This window comes from Erpetoichthys calabaricus, chromosome 17 (genome assembly GCF_900747795.2).
Source record: "Erpetoichthys calabaricus chromosome 17, fErpCal1.3, whole genome shotgun sequence".
NCBI lineage: Eukaryota > Metazoa > Chordata > Cladistia > Polypteriformes > Polypteridae > Erpetoichthys > Erpetoichthys calabaricus.
Window position 1 is genome coordinate 15,406,932 of NC_041410.2, and position 20,339 is coordinate 15,427,270.

Consider the following 20,339-nt stretch of genomic DNA (forward strand, 5'->3'; position numbering starts at 1 on the left):
TCATAACCTCTTTGCTGTTCCTCTTCTACCTAACAGCCAATGACATATAGTTTGGTCTGGATTAAGGTGCTGGGGGAAAAATGATGCCACAAAAACACACAGCTGCAGCCAGCAATACATCTTTTCAGTGAACAAACAGTCATCACTTATTAGCTACAAATACAGGCATGAGGTTAAAAACCACAAACAGAAAACACTTACCCACATGCAACCGCACAGCCAGAGGGGGCATAGGCACATGCCATTACCCAAGTGCACGGCATTGTAACAGCATGTTCCTGAAAATAAAACAAATCATGCACAATGAGAATGTAATGCACAAAACAGAAAAAACATGCATTTCAAAACAGAAAACTATAGCTCTGCACAGCATTTTATTATAACATATAAATAAGGTAGAATATTAAAATAATAACAGTACAGCTACATGGTATGCTAAAACAACTTTCTAATTCAGTGCTAGACTGTATAAAGGCAAGTACTACATGTACTTGAATGTCCACAAATACACTTCAAGTCAAAAGTTTTAGAACACTGTATTTTTTCCAGTTTTTCTTCAAATTTAATCAGATTAAATGAAATGAATGACTTAAAATGGTGAAAAGGTAAGCAGTAAACTGACGAAGATTTAACTTTTACAGTTTAGGTTAGCCAAAACTGAAAAAAGGAAATTTCAGAATATTACAAATGAGCCATCTTCAGGGAACAACTAATAAGTTATAACCTACAGATGTTCTACGGCAATTAAAGTAAATTAAGCCTTGCAAGTTGAAGCAAACAATTTGCACAGGTGTCCCAACTTTTGTTGATTACTTAAAAACCCTCGGTCTTAAAGCAGAGTTGGAACATATACAATATGGCTATTTATTTATAATATGTTGCCTTAAACATTATTACTACACTTAGGTAGATATATCTGTTTAAAGAAATAGCCTGCTTCTTCAAGCAGCCAATCATGTGGCTACAACTCCGTATTTATAGACAGACTTATTTCGCAGCAACTAAGAGTTATATATGTTGTTAGAATAGACAAGAAATGTGTTCGAAGTAGCTTTGACTGTAGTATGACTATTTGGTGACAAACTTAGTGGTTCCAACATCTCAGAAAAAACTGCCCTGTTGGGATTTTTAAACAAACATCTAGTTAGCAATATTTCTTTAGGCGGAACCACCATGTTAATAAGAGAAGTTAAAGGAGAATGACCAGGGGCCTCATGTATAAACAGTGCGTATGCACAAAAATGTTGTGTAAGCCCGTTTCCATGCTCAAATCACGATTTATAAAGCCTGAACTTGGCGTAAAGCCACGCACATTTTCACACTAGCTCAAACCCTGGCGTATGCAAGTTCTCCTCTTGATTTTGCAAACTGTTCAAGTGTGGTTTCCCTTTCTTTTTTAGATGGACATCCCTGGCGTGGCTTTATAAATATACTGAAATTAACCGCCTATTATTAGTTTAAGGTATCTAATTGTAGTTAACCTGTAACAATATAATGGTCCATGGAATGGCCAAACTATTCCAAATACAATAGCTGCTTTAGCATTGTTCCTCTCACTGCACCTTCTTCTGCTTCTTCCAGCTGCTCCCGTTAGGGGCTGCCAGAGCGGATCATCTTTTTCCATATTACTCTCACTGCACCACTCGGAGTATTTATATCACTGTATCTGAGTGTAAATCACATCTGTACAGAAGCTGATTGGAAAGAGAATTATTGGTATACAGCATCAAGCACACGCTGCCTCAGCCATGCTGTCTATTGAACTGCTTTCATACGGAAAACGCTTCAGAGCCTTTCCTGTACGGACCTCGCAGTTCTGAAACAGTTTCATCCCAAGAACTATAAACGCACTCAATCAGTCCATCAAGTGCTCCTTGTAGAACTGTTTGTACTTATAAGTACAATCACCTCACTGTAAACTTGCGATAGTTATAATATTGCACAACCGTAGCCACTTTATAAAGCACGTATTTACATATGATTCCAATATCATTTTTAAGATGAAATGCAGCAAAATATGTTTATTACATTATATATAAAATGTTAACATCATTTAAATAATTTATATTGTTAATAATTAAACATGTGAGGACACGGTGGCGCAGCATTAGCTAGTTCAGGGATTGTTCCTGCCTCGTGCTGTATTCTTGCTGGGGCTGGCGCTACACTGGAAAGTTTCCTTAAAAGTTTTGAAGAATTGGCGTTCTAAGCTTACAGATGGCTTAACATCTATTACAGAGCTGATTGTGTGGCGATTGGTTACTTGGAGAAAGAAAAGGAAGGACAGGAATTGGAGGTTAGTACGTTTGAAAGAGACAATACTGCTACAATAAATTATTTCATCGAGGGTCGCACACTGCGCAGCAAGCATCTTGCGGGAGGCACGAACAATCTATGGACAGGGCACCTGCTCGTCACTATCACTGCGCCACCGTGTTCCCATGTTTAATAACATGCTTTAACTCCTATCATCATGAAAATAATATCAAGTATACATCTCAGTATTTTAATTATTCAAGGACTGTAATATCACAAATGTAATGGATTCTGTGTCCTGTTGGAGGAAGAGAAAGCCCGTTTAAGAAGCACATAGTGATTCACACACATAGAGCACATAGAAGAACATATACAAAACAAAGCATTTAACGTGCTACTTTACTTACGATGGTATTTGAGAAACTAGTACATTAAATGATTTAAAGATGAAGTTTATGATGTTCTACTTTAATCTTAATACATAATTCACCTGCCTCCTCACTCATGTCCGTCCGAAGCCGAATGCGCAGTCGCCTTCTGCGCACGTCCGAAGCCGAATGCGCAGATGCCCGAAAAACCTTATGAGACCGACATCCAACCCCAACATTGTGGCAGGCGGCGGATTTACGGCCGCAAGAATTCAAAGAGAAGGGTGACTTCGATTAAAGCTCTAGAGGCCTGAAAGGCGATTTCAACTACAGCTCGAGGCCTAATTACGCATTCTGATTCAATTACACATTCATTCAACACACCTATATCAGGTTTGAGGTGCTTATACTTATTACTATTCCATATTGTACTGGAACATTCATCATTCAATATTATACTATAGGCCTGGAAAATTCATCAACTAACAGTACAAGCCTGTACAGTAATGAGTAAAGTGGACTACAATCATTACAAAACAACGTCTTCGTTACTTATCATTTGTTCTTCATACACTGCTGACACAAAGTCGTGCCCGTTTCATCTTACGTTGTCGAAACAAGCTCTTTGCCTAGTGACAAAATAAACTACGTGATTAAAGTTGACATTTCTAGCTTTTTTTTTTCTCACTGTGTCCCCATTTTTTTTTCTTTTCTCTGTACCCTAATAAGCTTTCATATGACACTCAAACAGTGGGCTACTACTCGCCTATTCACGGCGACTTTGATATCTGACAACTTCTTTTTTATTTCGGGCAATGTGCAACTTTGTGAACTTGAGCTTTCGATTTTCTCTGACACTCTGTTACTTGATCAACTTCCTTTTGTTGTTTATACCACTGTTTAAACCAACAAATAGTATGTTTTCCTTGCCTCCACTTGGTATTCGCTGAAATTCTTCTATTTTCCCCTGTGCTTTTGCCATTGCCTTTTCACAAAAACGCTGAGCTTAAGGGCTGTTTATATTGATTTGCATATTCAAAGAGGTGTAATTCTGGGAGGAGTTTGGGTGGGGCAGCAAGCGCGTGCAAGTGCGCTACTTTTCATGCTGACCGGGATTTATGGAGCAGAAGAATGTGGAAGCTGGCGAACGCACAGATTTATGCAACTGAATTTTTTTTGTTCGTACACGTTTCCGCTTTTGTCCTTACACCATGTTTTAGTGTGAATTCTACGCACAGCGTTATGCATGAGGACCCAGCTCATTTAAACGAAGAGAAAGGCACAAATGCTCACATAACTGCTCTTTACCACAGTGATGTTCTGAAAGATCATCTCTGAACATACATACACATCAGATCTTGAAATATATGGTGAACAGCCAGCCATGGAAAGTACCATGCCTCTCAAGTAAGCACTGGTGAATGAGGCTACAGTGATCACCAAAATTATATTACTGAAGACTGTTGCCTGGGCTGATTTCTGTTGTGACCTGTATCTGGTAAGTTTAGAATTACAATAGGTGTAAATAGCATAAACTCATGCATCCATTCTATCTTGTGTCAACAGTACAGTCTGTAGGCGGTAATGTAAAGGTGCAAGTATTACTTTCTTGGCACACCACACTGTAGACTTCTTAAAACCAAGTGAATGGCATGTGGATGACACAAGAGAATATGCCAAGCTATCAGAATCCCTATATTGGCACAATCAATTCTTTTGCAAATGTAAACTTCTAAGAGAATAATGTGCCGTATCACAAAGAATGCATCACCTCAGGCTAGTTCCTTTAACATGACAGCAACTTCTGTTTATTCCAACAGTAAATGCAGTATTCACATCTCAATATAGTTCACTATCTTTAGAATGACTTGGAACATGATATTCATAACTTGGGGTCATGCTTGGTACTAGATAAATACCCCTAGGAAAATGCTGAATTAACGTATGAGGCTCAGAGAAAGAGTTTAAAAAAACTAATATTTTGGAAAAATGTTGCGTCTGAATATGAAATACAATGTACTTCTAAATTTGACTTTACACAGAATTTGCTTCGTTTAATGTGCTGTTTGTCTGAGAAAATTCCCCCTAACTATACTACTTTCTATTCTTCATATAAAACAGTTTTTGTGGTATTGTCCTGAATGTCACAGTGAAAAGACCAGGACTGACATTTTATTTTTCTATGTAAGCACTTTTCACAGTGAAATTTCAGATATAATCCATTCAGGGACAATTACCAATCTTGCCCTTACAATAGTAAAAAATCTAGCTACTATTAGATTTTAATCATTTATCTGAACGTTTCAAAATGCATTACATCACACCATAAGTTTGTTTTGTAAGCAGAAGCAAAATGCAAATAAATAACAAAGAACAGTCTGTAAGCAGGATTTAAACTAGTCTGATTCCTCAGAATAACAGTGTATGCTCATGAAGGGAAGTAAATGGACATATTGAGCAGGTCCTGTGTTTTATGATAAGTATCGTAATAATCCAGAATAAATTCACCTTGGGAATTTTCCAGTAAACTTTGTTACAGATGCAAATTTCTTATTAAGGCAAAAGAAGTATTTGTAAAACCAATGTAAAAGCTAGAGTAAAAACTTCATAATACTGTAAATTCAACCTAAATAAAAAAAAAAAATCTAAACTACTGTGAATCCTAAACTGGTTATCGCATGGTGGCAAGGTGTTATGTTTAGCTAAGATATAAACTATAAGCAAAACATTCAAGTCCAATTCAAAAGTAAATTATTAAATTAATTATCAAAGAAAATATGGATTATGATTGAGTAATTTTATTAAAGTGTTTTTTTTAGATATACAATGACATTCCATATTAAAACAACCTTTTGCTTTGAAATGCCCAGTTTAGAAGTCCAACTATGAAATGAACACATCTTTCAGTCAAGACAGATAGTTTTTACAGTATAGTCACATTTATACACTTGCCAATTTTATTAGGACAAATAGAAATGTGTATTAAATATGAATTTTACCTAAGTAATAATAAACAAAAAAATGGATGAGCCCTGCATAACAACAACATATTTAATTAACATCTGAAGTATCAAACACTCTGCAATATAGATGCTTAGTATAAGATCAGTTTTACTTGGTTTTGCTTTGCGCCCTCCCCCACCATAAACTATCAACTCTGGGTGAGGAGCAAAAGCTTTACATTCATCAAAAATGTCGATCTCAGGTTTTCAGCGTATCTCAATGTTTTAGGTTCCCCGATACCAAAAACACTGATATCTCGATGATAGGTGTGCGTCTGTATATCACAGTTTCTTCAGGATGGTCTAGAGCTAAAACGGCTGTATGGAAAAATACCAAACTCGAAACTTAAGCGTGCTATGAGATGACAATGTGCTGATTAGTTTTTGAGCCAAATCATGCAAGAGAAAGAGGAACTCTAGAGGAACCCTCAAATACCATAATTCTGCAATTAATTATGAATTCTTCCTATTAATTGCTATCATAATGGCCTATTTTATGATCAGAAAGAACAGCATCAGAGTGGTAAAAATTACTGAAATATTATGGAAGAGTTCGGATAACTTGGTTCCTAGGATGCAAAGCCTACTGACGCTCATGTCCGAATTTTTTATAGCTCATTTTGGAATTGATACAGTAACTCCTTTAATCTTGGAATTATAAGGGTTATTCATTTTCTACATGCAGAGTATTAGATTAATTGAAGTTAAAAACTTATCTTCCTGAGCGCTGCAACTTCAGCTTAAATTGGTGTCGTTTTAATGCTGTTAATCATGTACGCTTTTAAGAAGTGTTGAATTTTTGTATGAAATCACATAATGTGCTCTTTAGCACTTCTGATTGTATATAACTATGTACTGAATATGAATAAGCTGTGACTAATAAGAATAGGGAGGAATGATTTCTAATGGGGCTACACTGCATGTAGCCTACATATATCTGTAACTGAAAACACTCTGTAGACTTTATTTTGATGCTTTATCAAATCAATTAATTAGTTTGCATGAAACACCTACTAGTCATGTTTAAAGTATATACACAACAGGCCCTATTATAAGCAAAGATTTAACAAATATTTTTCAGTTAAGATGGAATGAAAAATATAAATGCACAGCAGAGATATGGAAAACTATATGTATATGTATTACCTTGTTAGTTGTGAAGGCATCCCATACAATAACTTTTCCATCCTATTAAATACAAAAATGAAATATCATACAAAGGAAAACAATTTGTGCATTAAGCTTTTATTGCAAGTCTACTCTAAACTTAGCTTAATTCAATTTCCTGGGTTGCTGTGTTCCATCTGTCCTGAAGACATTAAACCATTCTTTTCACAGCTCCACAGCACAATAACAGCTCTAAGTGCACTGTTCCTTCTCCCACCCACCCATTCTCTCAACCTGCTTAATCTATGCTCTGGATTGCCAGGGCCAGAGCCTATTGTAGCATCTTAAATGACATTGTGAAAATAAAATCTTCCTTTTTTAAAGGCAGCAACTCCGACAGAGTGGAAAAATGAAGAAACAATTTATATTTATATACATAAATATACACACACTGCAGTTTAAGAAATTATTTAATAATGTTTTGCAAAACAGTACTGTTCATAGAAATACTATAGTGTTTTTAAAAAACACTATCAAAATGTAAACATGCACTAAAAGGTTAAAATATTGTTAAAAAAAATAAACAAAAAACTTAAAATATTGTTAAAGTCCTGTAATACAACCATACATTGTATGAGAAAAGTTGCACTTTTCAAATTTAAAAATGCTTCCATTGTGTCTGCAATACATTTATAATTTAAAAGCCTACATACTACTGTGCATCTGCTTGCTTTCTCAGACCATCCTCCATTTATAGGTTGCAGTAAATGCATTTTAAATGCATTTTAAATCGTCAATACATCCTTTGTATTAACCACTTTATGCTTTTGTTGTTGAGTCAGGCATATCTAGGCACAAAACAAGATCCTAACACAAAAGCTTTTCAGCTCTGTTCTCAGTTTGAAATTAAACTGTAAAAATGTTAAATCAAAATTGTTTTAACCACAGGAAAAATACAGCTTTTATGGTACTGGCAACTGTTTATGAAAAACAGAAATAACATGCAACACGCTTTGTGGATGTAATTCTGAGGAAACTTGTTTTGCTACAATACCTTGCTCAAGTAGATTGTCCATTGACTAAGTAAGTATTCAACCCCTGAATTGAGGAAGCTCTAAATTTACACAATAAAAAACAAGTACCTATCAAGGGCACAATTGCCATACAATTTGCCTCTACCAGTGAATCATTCAAATAACGGATACAAATTCTGGATAAAAATCACACAGTTAAGGGATCATTGTTCAGGTTTGTAACTCAACAGGAAAACTGAGAAAATTATGAGTAAAGACTATTTCAAGGAAGAAGAAGTTAGTGCTCAAATAATACAAAATTTACAAATAGTAAAAGGTTAAAAAACAATAGTATACAGAAAGTACCTGGATGTTCTATTAGGCACTGCTAGTTTTATTACAAACAAATGAAAACCCCACCAAATAACCCATATGCTGCCTAGAAAAGGTCATACTTTAAATTTCTATGCAATCAAGATGACCACTTGAGAGAAGCCATACAATTATCATTTTGTAGGTGCTACAATGTTTGGTAAGTTCAGTCAGTCAATCATAGCAAGAGCGCTATAACACACAAGTCTAGATGGAAGAGTGGCACAAAAAAAGCCACTACTAACAAAAGACCATGTGGAATCATGTTCATAGTTTGGTATAAAACATGAATGTGTAAAAATAGCTTACAGTCAGATGAGACCAATATAGGGCTGCACGGCCAAAGATGAACAAAATACCCATGGCATAAAAGTAATATTTCACATAAAACATCAAACCTCAAAAGCAGTATATTCAGAAAAACAAAGCTTCCAATTTGGCCACAGCTTTGTGGATCAAGTAAACCTTGATCGTGAAAGGTGCAAGTGAATCCTCGCTATCCACGGATTCGCTTATCCGGTATTATAACTCTGTAACCTATTTTGTGACAACTGGGGTCTATTCCTGTCAATTCACAGTCATGCAGAACTGAGGAAAAAATTGTGAGAGGCTTATCACGCAGCAGTGAAATATAAGACTGAACAATAACAGGTCTGTGATGCCCTTAAAGTTTCTGGGGCTGCATGCGTGGTGCACTGAAAGGATCAATGTTTGCCAAGACGAGTTGGTAAGCCATCGAACCCCATTAGGAATGTGGACTGGAACTTGATACTCCCTATGAACAAGGCATTTTCCAATAAGTGCAGGTCATAAGCTACATCTGATTAAGTCCCTGCCCTCTGCATACACTGCCCATCGCTATTACTGATTGGATGGTTTAGTGAGGTCCTCTGATCGGCCCCCTGCTGCAAATGATCACCTGCCTCTGGCAGAACACCTAGAAGATGATCAAACTTGACTATTGAAGTAAAATTCATAATAAGGTTTCTGTGGATGAACCTGTGGGTGGAACACTACCGAGCCTGAAAAGGCAAATGAGGAGGGGAGGTGTGTCCAACCGACCCCATCTCCCCAAAACTGCTCTCCCCTTGAACCAACAATCTTGCAAGAGACTATCCCCATTTCTACCATAGGATCAATGCTTCAAGATCTGAAGTTTTCGTACTGTATCTACTGGGTTTTTCAGGTAAGTAATCCCTACGGATCTAAAGAGATTTTACTGTATTTACTACTAAAACACCAAGCAGTTGCAAGTGCCTCAAATGGAAAATTACACACAGTTTGGATTCAGTGCCCTGGACAAATCTCATTTTTGCACTATAGTTTTAGCATAACGGTCTGTTATCTAAAGAAATAGGAGCTTTGCATTACAATCTTGGTAATGACAATATAACTGAATACATAAGCTCTGTAAAATTGTGTGTTTTCTTAATTTTCAAATACACAAATGATAAAAGTAGAGAAAAACTCTAAAACATCTTGCTGTACCTGCGATGAGCTAACAATCCTCCTTTTGTCTTTACACCAATCCATACAGAGGACTTTGTTTCCATGCCCTTTTAGAGTTCTCCTCGTTTTCATTACAAATTGACCTAGAGCTTCCACCCTGTCAGCCACTTGGTGTACTGAAAAACAAATTGGAAAACAGCAGTCACTTTGTGCAACTAATTATCATCCTTTAGGAAAAATTTTAAAAATTATCTGAATACATTTTTAAAATGTAAGTGTTCTTAATTGCACAATATTAGTTCTTAAATATTTATGCACCAAAACAAATTAAAGAACAATAATTTTGATATGCCAAAAAATTATGGCATTTATTTTAGGATCTGTCTCTGCTCTGCAGACACAATGTAAAAATATAAATGTTTAAGTGAACCTTTATTTCAAATACAAAAATGAAGTATCCACACCACATTAAACCACACCAAGATTTCCTGGAAGAACAGAATCATTATTTTAAGGTAAATGAAAACAAAAATTTTCAATAGTCATACACTACCGGTTGAAAGTTTTAGAACACCTCAGTTTTTCTTCAAACTTAATTGTGAATTTCCCCTTGGGATTAATAAAGTATCTATCTACTGTATCTATCTAGTTGAAATGCAATCAATGACCTAAAATGGTGTAAAGGAAAGCGGTCAACTACCAGAGATTTAAATTTAAAGTTTAGTTTAGCACATAGTGAAAAAAAGGAAATGTCATAATGTTACAAATGGGCCTTCTTCAGGGAACAACTAAAATGTTACAACCTACAGATATTCTACAGCTATTAAAGTAAATTCAACATTTCAAGTTAAAGCAAACAATTTGCACAGGTGTCCCAACTTCTGCTGATTACTTAATAACCCTCTGTGTTCTAAAATGTTTGACAGATACTGTAAATATGTTCAGCATATCCAAAATAATGAAAGTTTATCAAAGTATTTTAGAAAAGTGTAATGACAAGCTTAGAAAACAACATTAAAATACATAAGATGGCAGCACAAACATTACTTTTATAAATGAAAGCATATTTTAAAGGAATACTTAACCCAAAAATGATACTTATTTTAAATGTTATTTATCTTATTATTCTAAATACTTCAAGAAAAATCAGTACACATGAACAGGAAACGCAAGTCCCCATGGAATTGCCTTTTTGAACTGAAGATTGTTACTCTGGACCAAAAAATATGGGAAAGAGTTGGATAATCGATTCAAAAAAGCAATCCCAAAGGGACTTGCATCTTTGGTATATGATGTGCAAGTTTTTTTCCAGAAGTATCTGTATTTTCGTAAAAATTGCATGCATTTTGCACATTTTAATCATATGTCTGGATAACTGACTTAAGAATTACATGACACAAGTGAGATTTATTTCTTTTTTCCATAGGTGTTTTTCACATTGTTTGTCATTATACTATATTGGTCACCACTGGCTTGTATTATATCATTAACTTTTTATTTCCTCCATTCTGGGTGAAAACAAAAGATTCTTTTTCTTCTTGGTCATCACTTTAAACTACATGGGGGTAAGTAATTCATAAAAAATAATATTGCTGGATTTAGTATTCCTTTAGCAAATTCCTTTTTATTCTTGCACTAAAACTAATAGTGACAGACATCTTCACATCATATTAAAAAAGTATACCTAGAGGTATAAACAAACAGGTGAAGCCTTACTCATTACTTGCCTAGACTTGCACAATACTGTACTGGCTTCAATAGTCAGCTACAACTTAATCCAGGTGGTACAGAATGAAAAGATGTATTTAAATCTCAGCTGTATTGAGAAGTTGACCCTGTTGCTTATAGCTGGCTGTGCTTCAACATGTGCGTCTTTAGTTATCAAGCATTTTGTCTGCTACATAACTGTAATTTGGCACCATCCCAAAAATCATCTACTCAGTATAATCATACAATTTAATAGATTAGTTAATCAATGGAGACAAAGACTTCAACACAAAACACTTTTAAAATGTGCCATTCTGGGGGGAACATTGTGCAACTAGAACTGGGTAAGCTAGGCTCACATATCTATGGCAGAATTCTAGCAACGGACAGAATGTAATGGTACCTGCGCTATAATACAGGCTCCCTGATGTGACTTAAAAACATCCCACTATAATGCTCACTCGAAGATTACCAGTTACAAATAAAGCAGCTTGATTACATCTACTGGACAATCCAATTGGAGGGCACCAGTTCAGTAAATGATAAGCTAATTGTTCAAGTAAACTTTGTCAGTTCTATAGCGGGGCAAGGCAAGGTCAAACAGTGAAACATTTGCTCATACACGTTATGGGAACGATACAGTGTGCCGATATATCTAAACGCCTCTCACTGCTTGTCCAGTGAATGGAAAAATTCCTACAACGCCTTACCACCTTCTGGACCACTGAACTGCATGTGCCCTTTGCCAGTAAACGACAGCACCTCAGATTTACAGCTGTCTATCCAAACAAATGGGAAATGTCTTTAATATGTCAATGCCATCACCCAGTAAACTGTACACATTCCACAAGCTAGAAGCTCTCGATCCAGTTAAGTAACTGGTTATAAAGCTGGACTGCTGGAAATTCCGAGCCAACTAGAGACACCAATACTACAACATGGAAGTCCCCAGTCCTCTCTCTGATTGTGCACTGGCAAGTATTCTCTGGAGTCCCCTCCCAGGTCCAGCGGCTAGGCGGGTCGGTACAACTTGACAAATCACTGAGCTCCAGAGGTAAGTCAGTCAGCGACGGTTGTCCAGCAAAGCACAGATGTCTTTTTACTACATCCTCTGCTTTTGCGGTTCCACAGGACCTCTCACATTTCTCGGGTCTCTCCCTCCCCAGAGTCCGAAGCCGCACGGGCTGCACAGATTTACGAGGCCCCTCACATCCCCAGCACTCACGTTCTACGTCGTGCAGCTTGGCCCGCTCCTCTTCAAGCTTATTTTTTAGGCTCTCTGACTCATTCTTCAGGGATGCCAACGTTTCGTTCTCCTGCAGACCCTCGGTCGCCATCTTCAAAGGTGGAAAAAGGGAACGTAAGACAGGCAAAGAAGAGGTAAACAAACACAGCAGTGAAGACAAGCAAGCAGCGTCGTGCCGGTGTCGGGGCGGAGCCAGAAGCTTGGTTCGTAGGCTGGGCCTTCTGGCGTCGGACGGCGCGAGGGTGGAGGCGCGCTATGTGGGCGGGAAGAGTACTCAAATTGTGGTGACGTCATGCCGAGCGTGCCCGCCCCGCGCTTCTTCAATTTAGTCGATTAGTCGAATTAAAGTTGCGATGCGCGCTTGGTGACGGTTTGTTCTTTACTATGTCAAGCTGTATTAACACTTACAGATATCTAAATACAGGTTCCTTTACATTTTAAATTATGTGCAATACATTTCAAGATATCTCCAGTGCATTTCAAGATATCTTAAAATAATTCTTAATAATAATTTTTTGCATTTATATAGCACTTTTCTCACTACTCAAAGCGCTCAGCAATTGCAGGTTAAGGGCATTGCTTAAGGGCCCAACAGAGCAGAGTCCCTTTTGGCATTTACAGGATTCGAACCGGCAATCTTCTGATTGCCAGTGCAGATCCCTAGCCTCAGAGCCACCACTCTGCCATAGACAGGTCGTCGATCCTAAAAAGAATTTGAGATAACATAAAATAATCTGGTAGTTACAATGCGATATCTGGAAATGTATTTGAAACATCCATCCATCCATCCATTGTCTCCCGCTTATCCGAGGTCGGGTCGCGGGGGCAGCAGCTTGAGCAGAGATGCCCAGACTTCCCTCTCCCCGGCCACTTCTTCTAGCTCTTCCGGGAGAATCCCAAGGCGTTCCCAGGCCAGTCGAGAGACATAGTCCCTCCAGCGTGTCCTGGGTCTTCCCCGGGGCCTCCTCCCGGTTGGACGTGCCCGGAACACCTCACCAGGGAGGCGTCCAGGAGGCATCCTGATCAGATGCCCGAGCCACCTCATCTGACTTCTCTCGATGCGGAGGAGCAGCGGCTCTACTCTGAGCCCCTCCCGGATGACTGAGCTTCTCACCCTATCTTTAAGGGAGAGCCCAGACACCCTGCGGAGGAAACTCATTTCAGCCGCTTGTATTCGCGATCTCGTTCTTTCGGTCACTACCCATAGCTCATGACCATAGGTGAGGGTAGGAACATAGATCGACTGGTAAATTGAGAGCTTCGCCTTGCGGCTCAGCTCCTTTTTCACCACGACAGACCGATGCAATGCCCGCATTACTGCGGATGCCGCACCGATCCGCCTGTCGATCTCACGCTCCATTCTTCCCTCACTCGTGAACAAGACCCCGAGATACTTGAACTCCTCCACTTGGGGCAGGATCTCGCTACCAACCCTGAGAGGGCACTCCACCCTTTCCCGGCTGAGGACCATGGTCTCGGATTTGGAGGTGCTGATTCTCATCCCAGGCGCTTCACACTCGGCTGCGAACCGATCCAGAGAGAGCTGAAGATCACGGCCTGATGAAGCAAACAGGACAACATCATCTGCAAAAAGCAGTGACCCAATCCTGAGCCCACCAAACTGGACCCCCTCAACACCCTGGCTGCGCCTAGAAATTCTGTCCATAAAAGTTATGAACAGAATCGGTGACAAAGGGCAGCCCTGGCGGAGTCCAATATTTGAAACATCTTGAAATAAAATTTGAGATATCTTGAAGTATATTTTAAGATACCTGAAATAGCCTAGAGAAATATTTTAAGATATGAAATGGATTCGACACATCTATAAATCAATTTTAGATCTCTCAAACAGGGAATTTCAAGATATCTTAATAATATTTCGAGATATTGTAAAATAACTGAAATTCATCTTGAGATATCTTAACATAGATGGGAAATTATATTGGCAGAATTGGAATTTTAAAGTTAGTGATTTCGAGATATCTGGAAGTTTATTTGGGAGAATTTGAAATGCATGTCAGATATCTTGAAATAGATGTACTGTATATTCATATATCTGTAACTCCTTTTGAGATATCTTAAAGGCATTTTTAGATATTTTAAAAAGCATTTTGTGATCTCTCTAAATGTAAATTCGGCTTCACATACTTTACACTGCTGTACATTTTGAATGCATGCTTGATATTTTTATATACTGATTTATTAGGCAGGCTTGCTTTTTGCAGAGATCATTGGAATCTGAGTTCTCTTGGAGTTTTTTTTAGTCTTCCTCATTATTCAGACAGATGTTTCATACTGTGCCTTTTATTTTCAATTTTCATTTCCGTTAGTAAAATAAGTGCTTTTATTGGCACAGTGCACATTATATTTTTTTACATTTTTATATAAGACCTCTTTAGTCATGTGGGCTGATTACCTGAGCTATTTACAGGTGTTTATTACAACCAAATGTTAAACTGGAATCTGATTTACAGTGTACCTTATTTAATTTTGTCTCTTGTATGCATTCAGACTGTAAATGGCAAATGACATTTTCAAAAGAGTGTTCAAGTTTGATGATGATTGAAAATGAAATGGGTGAGAAGCAATGATGTTAAGATTTTGTGTTTTACAATGTGTACAACACTTAACAGTTAGCTTCCTCTCTAGATGTATACAAGAAAACTGAAAATTATTTTCTGTTATATGGATGACAAGTTTTGACTACTGTTAACAAAATGTAATTGTGCAGACATGAAAGTGCTTTACAGTGCTTAGCTGTATATCATTTATGATTTGTTTATATTACTTTAATAACAATAGTGTTCCTAATAGCCATTTGTCCAATTTTTGCAATCAGTATTACTTGGATTAAAATCAAATAATCAAAGCAGCAGAAGTAGTAGTAGTAGTATTGTCACATTGTAGTGAGTACAGGGTAAATCTTACTTGCATGCAATGTGTAGGCATGTTACTGTACAGAGTTTTATTATATACAATATAAGTATTTTTTCTTAAACAACTCAGCTCCCACTGAACTGAATAATTAAGTTAGAAGATTTGATGGATATACCCTACCTAAAGGTAATACACTTAGTTCTGTAGGAGGCATGAGAAGATTCAAATATGCCGTAGTACATGCACTGTAGAAGCTCTGGAATGGCTCCAAAAGGCCAGGGTTATCAGAACGTATTGGATGTTATTATTATTATTATTAATTTGATTATTATTATATTACAAAAATGACATAGAAGCATTAGAGACAGTCCAGAGGAGAGTGGCTAGACTGATTCCAGGACGGACAGATTGAGATAGTTGAACCTTTTCAGTTTAAGGAAACAGATATAAAGACGGGATATGTTTTAAAAAATGAAAATTTAAAATGAATTTAAAATTTAAAATAAATTAATTTAAATTTATGAATAGGATTAGTACAGTAGATCCCAGTTGTTACTTTAAAATAAACTCCATAACAAGAACACAGGAACATGATTGGAAACTTGTTAAGGACTGATTTCGCACAACTGTTAGAAAATTGTTCTTCACACAAAAAAATACAGATATGTGGAATAAGTTAGCAAGTAGTGTGGTGGAGATCAGCATTTTAGATACTTTTAAATCCAGACTTGATATTATTTTTGACAATCTCAATGTATAGGATGGATGACCTTGTTGGGCAGAATACCTTGTTCTTGTCGCAATCTAATGTTCTATTATTAGTGCACTGCTATTTGACTTCTTGTTTTAGGAATTACGAAATAAAAAAGCACTTAAACATCTTATTATTTTCACAGGTTAAGTTAAATGTTTTAAAAATGATCTCGAACATACTGCAGTTTTCAACAGTGTGTACCTAAAGAATATTGACAAATGGAAAATTATTTATCCTGTACTTAGTTTTGAGCATTCATTGTCTAAATAATTTTCTCTTTTTAGCACATATTTTACTTGTTTCTACAGTTATTTCTTTTCAGAAATGGGTAGGATGCTAATGGTTATTTAAGGTTTGCTATGTTTTCTATCTGTTGTACCATTAATAATCATTTCCTGTGGTTCAGTCAACAAACCGCTAGAGAAGACTGGCTAGTGCCTACAGGGAAATATTTCCATGCTTCAGCAGAACTGCCTTCAAATTCTGCATAAGAAAAAGCAATGAATATTGACAAATCCATACAGGGCATGTAATTAATTTAAAGTAACTTGCATTTCATACACTATGTTATCATCTTAAGGAAAATACAAAATAAAATATGGTTCATACTTTTAGAACACCACTTTGGTGTGATACAATTCTTCATAAGAAATAAATTCAAAATAAAATAAATTTCAATACATGACAACCTAATCCACGTTTTCATTGGTATTTTTATATTTGATTGCATAATAAAAGTAAAAATAAGCAAAAATCATATATAATTCTATAGTAATAACAATAATAGTTTAGCTTATGAAACTGTGTTATGAGATTTGATAAAGGCTTGGAATGAACCTTGCAAACCACTTTGAGAACAAAACTGGAATATTTCTACTGTATACATCATATCTTGTACTGTAATGAGTAATGACTAAAGGATGCAGCATTTATCCAGGTGTGCATTGTGGCAGGCGGCCGGGGTCCATGCCTAGTTGGGACGCCCCTGCACACTATATCCAGGAGGAGCAGCCCTGGACAGTGCAAGAACTCCCCCTGGACGCTAGATGGCCACCCCCCTGCATTGGAGCGATGCCTCAGTGTCCATGGGAATTGGAGTTGGGTGCAGCCTCATTGGGTCCCGCAGGCACCGCCAGGGGGTGCTGTGTTTGGGACTCCTAAGCCTGTGTGGGCAGCATGTCCATCACACCCGGAAGTGTAGCCGGAACTCGGTGATCAAGCACTTGGAGCACTTCCGGGCGAACTATGAAAGGAGCCAGCGACCACCACTCAGCGGCCAGAGTCAGGTGGGAGGAGGACAAAGCTTGCTGAGGAGGCGTGGTGGTGCCAAGAAGAAAAAGAGAGTGCTTTTGTGTTGTTATTGTGCTTTGGGACTGCGTATTGCCTGTGGGACACGGGGAAGAAAATAAATAGTTTTATTTGTTTTACACATGCCTCCCGTGTCTAATCTGTGTCGGGTCGGGAGCTATATAGCGTACTTCTTACAGCAAGTAAGATGGAAAAAGTATAATTCATGATATATATTTATCCCAGATCACATTACATTAATCCATACATTATTAAGAGCATTATTCATATTATACACGTAAACATTCATATTTTAATGTTGTCTCTAAAACCATGTATCATTTACTTAGCATTAAAGTTTAAATTATTCCAGTTACAACAGCACCTACTGGCAACACCACTTGTCCATTTAGGTACAAACAATGCTTAATGATAGTATAGTTTTTGTTAAAGTAGCATAACATTGTCAAATCTGCTAAATCCAATTCACAGTCTTGAAGCCTGACGCTAGCTCAAAACAACTAGTCACATGACAGGAACAATCCAGTAAAGTTCAGAACATTTCCCAAATGCATTTAATACTGTCCAGCCTCATCTAATGAATAGAAAACTTTTAAATATTGGAGGAAACTGAATAGAAAACTTTTAAATATTGGAGGAAACTCACAGTGAACTTTTATTTAGGTCTTACTTTTTCAAAAAAGACTTCAGGATAGTTACATCTGAAAAATAATAAACTTCAAAAAGAAATTTGTACTTCATATTTGCATTACACATAACAAGAGTTCCATTTCAGGTATGCTTTTCCTGAACTATAGGGTGGTCCAGATCTAATTATGCAATTTTCATTACACTATAACTTAAGTTTATTATATAGAGAATTCACAGCACCTGCCCTGCACATAGAGATTTCACTTAAAATTCTTTTTGTTGCCGATAGATGGCAGCACCTGCCCTGCATTCCAAAATGGCGGGGAGACGGTTGTCAGTCAAACAGTTGCATAATTAGATCTGGACCCCCCTGTACTCCGATATTTCACATGTTATTGGAAGGTTGATGCTTGAGACTAAGTTCATGTTGGAATGGCTGATTGTAAGTAAAGTTTCAGTTAAGTGTCAGCTTTCATGAAGGTCATTAGGAATGGATAGCATATAATTAGTGGCAGAAGAGCGTTATGCCAGTGATCTTGACGATCATCTATTGATAATCAACTAATTTAGTAAGTGAAGAAAGTATAGCAGTATTTATTGGCCACCATTTATAATAAACTTGGATTTTGATGGGGTTTGTGCTGCTATGTTTTATATTTTATCTGTTTTCCCAAATCTGAAAATGTTGAGCAGAAGCCAGTTTGTTCTGTGGGCTTACTACAGTTATTTTATAGAATGGAGAGTTAAATTTTGTATAACGTTTTAATTTGACTTTCTTTCTGTGATGTAAAAAAAGTGGGTGCCTAGTTGTTTGGTCTTAAATGTCTAACTTATACCCAGGTAATGGTTCTGCAAGACATATAAATACATTTATAAGTTACAAAAATCAACTGAGTTTGATTTAAATGTTTACTCAGAACTTTACTCAAGTATTTTATTTTTATAAAAGTAGTTTGTTTTTTCTTTTAAGGATAAATGTTCCTTTTAAATACATCATTGATTTTTAAACAATAAATCTTTATATTAAATGAGTATCTTACCATTTCCACACATAGCGAACAGTAGTTTATCGGATCTGTTTTTATATAGATGTTCATCAGTGGTTTTGTCTTCCCACATTTGTCACAAGGGCCAAAGCAGATGGCCAAAAAAGTCTGGTCACACATCTTTTTGGGATTACTTTGAAAAGGACACAAACAGCTGCAACAAAAATAAGAAGGGAGATGTTTGTCCTGAAACAAAGATACAATAATGAGATAGCCCATATTTGTTTTTTTTTCTTAAATGACCACCAGGGATTGTTTACTAGCTGGCTGAAGCAAACAAGACAGATGTAGGAAGAATAAGTAGATGCTAATCTCCTGAGCCTGATTCAGGATATTTACACAGCTCCCATTCACTATATTTATAGCAACACTGAAAACATTAACAAAGTGCTCTTTAATGACATGGGCTAATAAATTAATGGTAAAACAATGCATCTTAACTTCCTCCCGTCTGCTAATGTTTAACCCGTCTATTTGTTAGTTAATTTTTTGAACCTTGTTTTCCAGTGCACAGTTGTGGATGCGGAGCAAAAGACACATGCCATGATTTAACCGAGAGCTCACTGAGACACACTCCTACATCAGGCCAAGGTGATGTCATCAATGAAGTGCCCAGGAAGAATTTCATGGTAGGGCACCCCTTGCTAGACTTTTGTCAAACTGTAACCCATTTGACGTGAATGGTAATGCTATCCACATTTTCTTAACCTGCTCTCTCTGTCAAGACTCTGTCTAGCTTTTTTGCTGCCCTAGTCAACGTTGAAAATTTTGCGCCCAAACGACACAGTCTTGAAGACAAATGCTACATACTGTATATATTATTTATTTATTTTATTGGGATTTCCAAAAAAGGAAGTTAGCTTTCTTTGATAGCATGGCTTGTAAGCATTTGTCAGTCTTAAACTAAGAAATACATTTTGCTCTCAGATTTATTCTCGGTCCTCCCTGCGTGGAGTTTACATGTTCTCCCCATGTCTGCATGGGTTTCCTCCCACAGTCCAAAGACATGCAGGTTAGGTGCATTGGCGATTCTAAATTGTCCCTAGTATGTGCTTGGTGTGTGTGCCCTGCGGTGGGATGGCACCCTGCCCGGGGTTTGTTTCCTGCCTTGCGCCCTGTGTTGGCTGGGATTGGCTCCAGCAGACCCCCGTGACCCTGTAGTTAGTATATAGCAGGTTGGATAATGGATGGATGGATTTATTCT

The 20,339-nt window shown here is 37.2% G+C and overlaps 1 protein-coding gene across 1 annotated transcript in view; it reads right to left on the reverse strand.

The window, feature by feature from the left end:
• gnb5b (guanine nucleotide binding protein (G protein), beta 5b) overlaps positions 1-20,339 on the reverse strand; it is a 39,200-nt gene that overhangs the window by 17,516 nt on the left and 1,345 nt on the right. The window contains exons 2-6 of the mRNA XM_028822943.2: positions 19,130-19,289; positions 12,500-12,611; positions 9,607-9,743; positions 6,773-6,814; positions 202-278 (exon numbers count right to left, since the gene is read on the reverse strand). Of these exons, the coding sequence (XP_028678776.2) occupies positions 202-278; positions 6,773-6,814; positions 9,607-9,743; positions 12,500-12,611; positions 19,130-19,255 (494 nt within the window). The 5' untranslated portion in view covers positions 19,256-19,289. The remainder of the gene's footprint in view (positions 1-201; positions 279-6,772; positions 6,815-9,606; positions 9,744-12,499; positions 12,612-19,129; positions 19,290-20,339) is intronic.